Below are 10221 nucleotides of genomic sequence, written 5' to 3'. Positions count from 1 at the left end.
AAAAATTCAAGCAACATCAGTCTACTACAAACATCATTGATCATTGATGCTATTGATCAATAAAACAGGAATATTTTTAATGGAAATTATTATCCTGGAAACAAATATATATTTCAATGGGAATGCTCTCTGAAAGTTTAAAAACAAAGACTTGCCATTCAGAACTTTGCACTTGAATGTGACATCATGAACTATTTGAAAAACCAATTGAAAACTATTAGCTTGTCATATAAAGGTTGCGTTTCTTTATGTTCTGTGCACGTTTGTTATCTAAGTTACTGACATGCGTCACAACTTTGATAATGATGTTTTGAACCCTGCAAGAAGAATCCATTAAAACCATCAGTTGAGTATATCAAAAAAATAGTAACTAGAGGTGAAACATGCATTAACTTTATTAATTTAGGAATCAAGGAGTAGTACAGACAGTGAATGAAACCTTGATCACTGAATAAAGAAAAAATGTCATTTAAGTACCACTGAACCAAAGATGACAGTAATATTTTGTAAATTAAAGTGAATTTTGCAATGTAGTTTATAGAATCTAGAACTGAAATATGTCAGAAGGTTGGTATGAAATGCTGAAGAAACTGCACAGATCAGTTTAAAAGAAATAGTATAGAATGCTCTTGAGAGTAATGCCATCCATGATGACTATTCTGTAGGTTGTACAAAGGCTTTAGTTGAGCACCAAATGAGAAATTTTCAAAGGCTTCCTGTAATCCAGACCGATTGAATGGTGTGGTGACCCACATCCAACCAAATAGTGGAAAGTGATTACATGGAAAGGATTATTATTTAGTAAATAATTTTTGTAAGTAATATATACTTTCCTTTTTTATGTTTTTTTTTTTTTGTTTTTTCAATTGCATAGTCAACTGAGAGACAAATTTTCAATGCCTCTCATATATTACATTATTATGAATATAAAATTCATTGTTTTTTGAATATAATATTAATTGTATAACCTATCATAATAATTCTGAAATTTTACAGAATCCAGTCTCAAGTACAAGTACAGTTAGTTTTGATGGAACTTGAATAGCTGTTTTACAATATTTGTTTCCTACAATACAGATCTTAGAATATAATTTAATTAATTTGAAGAGGACAGAGATCATAGTCCTTAATCTTATAAAGACAATTGCCCAACTGTAATTTGACTTATATTCAGGTATAAGATAATATAATTTCTACTTAAATAGTAATAAAATTTGCTGGTTGGGTAATTAATTTATTGACGTTTAAGTTTTATTACAAAGTAAATCCTTGGGCAATGAACAATTCCCATCACAGTTTAACATAATTACATATAATTTTAAAATGAATAAATTTTAGACTAATCTTTTTGATGGTGAAATAAAATGTTTTATCCATTCAATGAGCTGAATCAATGACATTCCTTTCAGTAGCGAATTAATTTCTTTAACTGACTCATCAGCAATGGTATCACTGACAAGACGTTCATTGTCAGAGAAGTACTGCTTTATAAAACGGTTCAAAACATTATTAATTTGTGTTTCTTTCCATCCTTTAACTTTAAGTCCTGTTGCTTTTCCCTGAAAAATTTTCACTCATTTTTATTTTTAACATACATGAATAAAAGAACAAAAACTACATTAATGTGAAACATTCTTCTTTCACAACTGTTAAAAAAAAAATGGCATTTTGATAAAAATATACCTCTTCATATACAACAGAGTGTGGTAATTTCAATAATAACTTCTATATCAGTTGATAAGTTAATATCCTACATTTGATTATGCATGGATTTATATATTACATATATATATATATATAGGATGAAATCCAAAGTTTCATGACCTATTGCATAGTTTCTTCTTTATTTCTTGGTATTCTCTCATTTGCTAAAAAAGGATATGAAACAAAAAGAGAAAACATTTATCAATTACTTACAAAAGAAATATATTCCACTGCTGATATCCTTTGAGGATCTAAAATGCTGTATTGAAATGACAACTACTGCAAGTAAAGAACAGGGATTAGTGAAAAAATTTAAAAAGTCTGAATAAAAACCACGCAATGAAAGATTATCATCAGAAATAAACAGAGAGGTTGAATAACTGTGCCTCCTATTGTTGGGCACCAGTGGTTGTTGTGAAATTTGGTTATGATCAAACTCCATTCAAACAGCTTATTTCCTTCTTTTTTTTATATATGAAGATTTGTATCAAGAAAGAAAAGCTTTATTTTCATAATAGTATCATCACATGAATGAAGAACAGTGACATGTACATAACATCATACATCATTTGTTATGTCATAAAATTAAAGTATTTAATTCATCAAATGTATACCATTTTTATTTAGAAAAATTCAATGTTTTTGTTCAAAGGAATTCAATTTTGGTAGAACAGTTGTGTAATTTTGCACCAAAATTATTACTGATATGATTTTTCAGAAATAATTTCATCAAAATGCATAAAACCAAACATACATTTCATAGGTCGATATTAGCCAGAAATTTGTCATGTACCACAGTTATTAATATAATATATAAATATTTAAAATGTAATCTAAATTTACTTAAAACTACTTTGGCATCATAACTTTCACTCATTTTCTTTATTTTTCCAAGACACATGTTTCTATATTTTTATTTCTTGCAAATAAAAAATAAATAAATTGACATACAGGCAATGTTTATGAAGCTCTATCTATATTTTAAATAAAAATAAAACCACACAGAATATAGTATATTTTTTTTTTTTTTTAATTTTTAAACCTGCTTCAAAAAGTTCTTCTGAAAATGAAATAATTATTCACTTATTCTTTAAAATGTTGATTTTTTGAACTTACCACACCAGATTAAGGACTAGGAAGTTGTGTTCAATTAGGCATTGATTTTAGAAGTCACAATTTAAAGAATATTTTAAGAATTATTTTTTTAATTTTTAGTATGAATTTTTGAAAATGGTCTTATTATTTCTTTTAAATTTATTTTATTATATACACTATTAATCCAATACCTTTCTTTATATTTACATGATAATTTTCCATCAAATGTTTAAATAGAAACCAGAGGAGATATGTAGGGTTACTTTAACACAATTCAGATATTCAAACTACTTGTAGATTTGTGTCATCTACAAGTATTTAAGACATTCTTGTAGATTAAAAGAGAAGAGACTTTATGTGGATTCACAACTTCTGGCAAAATTTGGAAACCAAATAATTTGACTCATGGGCAAAGAATAATCCTTGGATTGGCAGTCTTCTCATAATTTATAAATTAAATATCTTCTGAGTACAGGATAACATTAAACAATGGATGATTATTATTATTGTACATTGCACTGCATCACTTCATGAAATCAATAGTGTCCTCAACCTGACATTAAGGCTGATGTATACTGAAATACAGCATATTGAAATATTTAATAAAGTGGTATTATTTACTGAAGTTAATAAAATATTTATTTACAATATTAACAAAATTTTATTTTGTACTTACAGTAACTGTTTCAAATGCATAATCAAGTGTCAGTTGTTTAATCTGAACTGTTCCATTAAGGTTTATGTGTGCATAGGCTTTTCCCCATAAAATAAGATTTGTAAATGACACACTGTAAAAAGATTAAAATACTATATTAATAATTCAAATTATATAAAAGAGTTTCATTCAAAAAATTCCAATATGAGCTCTATAAAATGTAAACAACACAAAACTGCTTCTAATGCTCTCAGACTTTTATAAGGCAAACAATGACTTTTATAAGTTGGTTTAACAAGTACCATTGTTTCATCTACATTTGGATCTATAAATAGTTTTTGAACTGGACTTATTGAAGAAGAATTAGGAGAAGTAACAACTTTTTATTTAGGTAGTAAAATTGCAAAAATAGCAATTTTAAAATTCATTATTTCAGAACAATTTTGAAAATTGGATGCATCAGTGAAACTCAGTCAAGAAGAATAGTGGAAAAGAAAAATTTATGGCAAAATCTGGTAGATCAAATATGAATACATCCAGATTTGGTTGATCTGGAAATAGAGGGACATGTAGAAGTAAAAACTAAGAGCAAAGGTTTTAGTTATTTGAAACAAATAATCTGTAGATGAAGCAGTATATTTATTGAAGTTAAACGATTAGAACAGACCAGAAAGGAATGAAAAATAGCTTCAAATCAGTCGACTGGCTGATCACTCCAAAAATAAAATCAAAAGATATTTTTAAATAATAGTATTCATTTTCATGAAGAAATGTTATAGAAGTATGTACTTTTTTTAAACGTAAAACCGTTTCTAATTATCATGTGCTTCTAAACACAAAATTAATTGTGCTTCCAGAATATAATTTTGTTTCAAGTTAATTTTTTAAAATTATTAAGCAGTTTTATAAGCAGCAGTACTGCAAACAGAGCCAGTCTTAAAATTTTGAGTTTGGAATCTACTTTTCTTATATGGTTATATAGTACATATAATTAATTATTGCTGTGTGTTTAGTTAGTATTTTTTTTTTATCAAATTTAGGAAGGTTAATAAATTTCATTCAAATAGTGTGTATTAAAGCAATAGCTACAAATAGTACTATGCAATAGATAGCACTGTACTTGAACACAAAACAAAATTGTCACTTTATTCTGAAGCAATTATTGTTTAGAATTACATTGAAATTAATATTAAAAATAAAATATTTTTTTGTATAGTGTGCAGTATAAAGATAAATTTTACTGTATCTAGTATTAACATACTGTATTTTGTACATTATTGCCTGTCATCAGAGTTTTTGATGAAAGACAGTGTTATTATATCTGTTAATTCAGGGAAGTAGAGGAATAATTTATAATCTATAAATTTATATAGTTTTTGAAATATCAAATTTTATTTTCTCTACTGTAACATTACCATGTTATTTATGTAATTAATTATTCCAGGCATAATTATAAAAATATTTATTACTGTAATTGATATTCTTTTCAGGTTTTTATTTTTATGTTTTGATTATGTGATTAAATATTTGTTCCGTGTAACGTATAAATAATATAAAAATAAAAGAAAGAATTTCATCTAAGGATTAACAACTTTAAATGAAGAAGCAAATATTACTGATAAATTTAATAAATAGTGTTAAACTTACTTGAACTCTCCATCTCCGTTTACTTTTTTGCCTAATACTATGCCATTTGTTTTATGATCACCTTCAAGATGCAGTACCGGAAATGTTATATTAAATTCTTCAGTCAATCTGAAAACACTGCTCTTCAAACAGTTTATTTCAAAATACGAAGCAGTATACTCTTTAATATTTGTTAATTCAATCTTCACCCTATAAAATAAAAATTAATGGCCATAGCAAATTAGTTAACCTGCACATTATGTTTTATATTGTTTTACACTAGCATAGACAAATAATTTACATTCTGATTTTCACTTCAAATATATGTTTTTTTTTTTTTTTTTTTTGTAATAAAATGCTGCTAAAAATTGCTTTATTAATTTAGACTTATTGAGTAGATAAATTGGTAAACAAATTTTAATCAGTTGAGTACAGACAATTACATTTATAAAATAAACTAGAAAAAAGTTACTCATGAAATATCTGTGTTCAAAAAAATTAAGATATTTATTATTGATGCTAATACAATAATTATTCATACTGTGTATAATACACATCATCTAAACTATACATGCATAGAATATAGGTGAGTATAAACAAACACCTTAAATTTTTTAAAGATTTTTAAAAATAATTACTACATCACATAAAAATGAAAAAACAAAGAACACAATAAATGGTGGTGTTCAAAAAAGTACTATCAAATGATATCTTAATTCAATTATGTAATAAAAATTGACTTCAAAAATCATAAAAAATGAACATATCTTTACATGTATTCTATATTTTTAATCCTGTAACCAATCAAAAATAAAATATGACTAAAAACTTGGTAATCCGTAATTTTTGGCTAACTTCAAAAATAAAAATTTTGTGGTAAATTATTTTTTAATTTTTGATGTATTTTCTTTTAATCAGATTTATTATTATCATTTTTTTTTAAATTAATATTTTTTAATCAACAATTTTTATTTATAATGTACATAGTATGTAGATTACAAAAAACACTGCTTATATGAGAAAAGCCATTTAGGAAGAAATAGAAAGGTAAAAAAAAATCATTCTCTCTCTTGTTGCAATTAAAAAAAGAATGTAAATATAATACCATTGTTGCAACAATCCAGCTAACTAACAGGTTCAGTGCCATTGTCAAAGGAAATACAATGCAGTAAATGTCGCTCTCTCAATGCCACTATTATAGGGTCTCAATTATAGTCAACGTCTCAAAACAGACTTCTCTGTTGTTTCCTCTTTTGGCAGAGAGTTATAAATTAATTTAACTGTTCTGAAAATTGTGTGATTTGTTATTTTATAGTAGCAATGATGGTTTGAGTTAAAACATTTATTCTCGTAATATAATAGATTTTCTTCAAAGATGACTGACTTTTTTAACATTTCTTAGTTCTGTACATATTATAATTTTAATTTAATTTTTGTATTAGAATACTGTAAAATAACTTTTAAAAATACTTCATATGTTCTAGATCATTCATTCTCATAGTGGGTGATAACGCCCACTTGTGGGCGCTGGAGGTCTTCAGGGGGGGTGGTAGAAGGCCCACAGAAAATTGGGGGCATCTGATAGTATAGGAAGGCGATAGCTGATTAAAAAAAAGGCAGAAATTATGTTTTCCTGGTACTTCAAACTAAAATTAAATACCTACTACACTAGAACAAAAAATTAAAGGACACATATATTTTATGAAAAAAAAAAATTACATTTAGTCTACTTTAACATTGCAATTAAGAGGCTTAGAGAGATGAATAAAAAATAATTAAAGCTTGAATACTCTACTTTTTAACGTACACTTCAGATTTCAAAAATCATCAAATTAAATAAAAAAATCTGATGTGGACACCACATGACTTCCTTATTTGCCTGTTAAATTACACATACATATTTTCAAAAGTACTAAAATGTTATTTCACTAATAACTTCTGATTTTTTCATTTTTTTTTTTAATGTTATTATTGAATTATTTATTGTAAATTTTTTTCACAATCAGAAGTTAATAATTATTAATAATCAATATATTTTAATTAAAGGAAAAATGTAAAAAAAGGAAAATGAAAAAAGGAAGAAAATGTTGCAAATAAAGAAAGAATAAAAAGATTAAGAGAACATGATAAAGAGGAAGAAAACGTTAAGACCAAGGAAAGAATAAAAAGATTGAAAGAGGAGTGAGAAAATTTGAAAACTAAAAAATAATAAAAATATTGTTAAAAAAAACACAAGATAAGATCAGAATACACAAATTAAGATCAGAATAATAACATTAACCAAAGAGCGATTAAATGTAAATGCAAATGAGCGATTAAAAATAAATAAACGAAATGATGATCAACTCCGACTTAGGGAGAATATTGTCCGACAATATCAGAGGAGTAATGAACTAAAAGATAAGAACGTTTTGCAATTTATCAAGGATCCGAGCATGTATGCCTCAGTCTATATGTTGTTCTTGCAAGGGTCTATTTTTCAGTCACTCTGTAGTTAACTTTAATGCAGATAATTAAACAGAAATTCCAGAACAGTCAAATAAACTTAAACAGAAATTAAACTAGAAAATCCAAAAATAATACGATTCTAAATTATAATATTCAATTAATATTAAACAACACTGATAAGCCAAAAAAATTTGTAATGTTTCTTTAAGTGTGATACCATTTCTTGAATTGCTTTTTAGCGTATATTACAGATCTGTAAATAAAACTTGTCTATCACGCTTACTTTTAAATAAATTACGCTTCAAAAAAAATTATGGGAAAATATAGTTAAAAAATGTAAAATTTATAATTTTACATGGCCATACCTGTGTTAGAATGATTTCGCTGATGCTTTTCTTTTATAAATAGCCTCAAGCACATCCCGAATTAATGTCCAACAATAATCGGCTTAAGCATGTTAGTATTCCATTTCCCTATTTAGCGGCTTTCCATCATCGAAATGTCTTGGTAGAAACGTTCACCGTATTTGTCACTTACGTCTCCGAGGTTGTCTGGGAAAAATCCAGATGTGAGTGGAGGAAATTTATTTTCATATTACATCCCATAGCTCTGTATGAAGTAAAAAGTTGATTAACAATATCGTTGTAATTGTCGGACTTTTGTTTGCCGAAAGAATTTTTGCAAATGTCTTTAAATGAAGCCCAAGCTGCACTTTCTACATTATTTAACATCGAGTAAAATACATCATCTTTGACCAACTCTCTTATCTGAGGACCAATAAATGTTCCTTCTTTAATTTTTCCTTCACTTAATTCGGAAATTTCTGCCTGATGTACAAAAATCCGGGCCTATCCTTCTTCATTGCTTTTACAAAATTTTTCATTAGTTCTAGCTTGATATGGAGAGGGGGTAAAAATACTTTTTGGGATTCAACTAAGGGCTCATGAATAATATTTTCAAATGGGAAAAATATTGTATTAAGTTGTCTCGTTTCTTCCAATCTTTGGTAACATATTGTTTATCCCTAGCTCGGCTGTCCCATTCGCAAAGAAAACATATGTACTTAGTATAGCCTAACTCCATCCTAACAAAATAGCTATAACTTTCAAATCCCCACGAATGTTCCAGCTATGTTTTTTATAATCTATTTTTTCAAGAATGTCTTTCATCACATCGTACGTCTCTTTCAAATTAATATCACAAGCGACAGGTATCGAAGAATATTTGTTACCGTTTTGTAGTAGAACCACTTTTAAAATATACTTCTATCTATGAATCTATGAAAATCTATGAGGCGCCAGTCCTCAGGTTTATGATCTTGTCATAAGTACAACATAAACTCATCAATATTTGTGCAATAAACCAAATTATTTTCAACAATAAAGTACTGAGAAAGTTCTTTTTGTCGGCTTCGAAAGCTTGAAATTTTTGTATTTTTTTCACGTAAATTCCAACCTTGCAGTCTTGATCCTAACAGTTCAACTTATTTTTTAATAAATTTAAATCTCTAACCATGTCATTAATTCACCTTGTGATATAAAATGTGGCTTATTGGAAGATAATTCAAAATCATTGTTGTCTTCTTCAGTACTGCCTGATTCTTCATCGCTGCAAAACGTACAAAGCTTAGGAACTGGAACAATTTCACTGTGAGGTACAGACCTGATTGCAGATTACAATGAAGGATATTTTATAGTACGTTTAGCTTTTTTTAGAAATTCCAGACAGAGTTGTTAAACAAAAGTAATAATCGGTAACATGATCCTTTGGTTCACGCCAAATCATAGGTATACCAAATGGAAAAGCCTTCCGTGTACCTTTCAGCCATCCTCTTAAATATACAGAACAATTAGTGCACACTGTATGATGAGCCCACGTCTTATCCTGTTCACCAATTTTACACTGAAAGTACAAATGATATGGTTTTTTCTATTTGATTTTACGGTAAACTCACCATATACTTAGCAAAAGGCATCCACATCATTTACACAATTTCGAGGCATTATGACACTGCACTGTTAACAAATTTAAGACAGTAATAAGATTGAACAAAATTAATTCATTCTTAAATCAAGTGCCTAATACAAACAACACAGCTGTGTTTTCAGCTACATGTTTGACCTGTCCATAAAGGCTCACTCTTCAGTATTAGATAAAATGTCACAATATGTGACGAAAATATCCATATACATATATATGTGTTAATTCCTATTAAATTACATATACACATTTTTAAAAGTACATAAAATTTTATTTCACTAGTAACTACTGATTTTTTCATATTTTATTTTTTTATTATTGAATAATTATTTATTGTAAAACCTTTTTACAGTCACGGGTTAATATTCCCAGGTTAACATTTATTAAGTCAATATATTTAAATTAGCCCACCGGATTGGTCTAGTGGTGAATGCGTCTTCCCAAATCAGCTGATTTGGAAGCCGAGAGTTCCAGCGTTCAAGTCCTAGTAAAGCCAATTATTTTTACATGGATTTGAATGCTAGATCGTGGATACCGGTGTTCTTTGGTGGTTGGGTTTCAATTAACCACAAATCTCAGGATTGGTCGAACTGAGAATGTACAAGACTACACTTCATTTACACTCATACCTATCATCCTCATTCATCCTCTGAAGTATTATCTAAATGGTAGTTACCGGAGGCTAAATAGGAAAAAGAGAAATATATTTAAAT

At 27.6% G+C, this 10221-nt stretch overlaps 1 protein-coding gene across 1 annotated transcript in view; it reads right to left on the bottom strand.

Annotated features, from left to right (window-relative positions):
- Window positions 1-1206: 1206 nt before the first annotated feature.
- LOC142326091 (uncharacterized) overlaps window positions 1207-10221 on the bottom strand; it is a 41393-nt gene continuing 32378 nt past the window's right edge. Inside the window, exons 4-6 of the mRNA XM_075368269.1 lie at window positions 5102-5290; window positions 3476-3587; window positions 1207-1559 (exon numbers count right to left, since the gene is read on the bottom strand). Of these exons, the coding sequence (XP_075224384.1) occupies window positions 1335-1559; window positions 3476-3587; window positions 5102-5290 (526 nt within the window). The 3' untranslated portion in view covers window positions 1207-1334. The remainder of the gene's footprint in view (window positions 1560-3475; window positions 3588-5101; window positions 5291-10221) is intronic.

The sequence above is a fragment of the Lycorma delicatula genome, chromosome 1 (assembly GCF_047948215.1).
Source record: "Lycorma delicatula isolate Av1 chromosome 1, ASM4794821v1, whole genome shotgun sequence".
Taxonomy (NCBI): domain Eukaryota; kingdom Metazoa; phylum Arthropoda; class Insecta; order Hemiptera; family Fulgoridae; genus Lycorma; species Lycorma delicatula.
The sequence above is the reverse complement of the archived record's forward strand: the minus strand, read 5'-3'. Positions and strand labels throughout refer to the sequence as shown.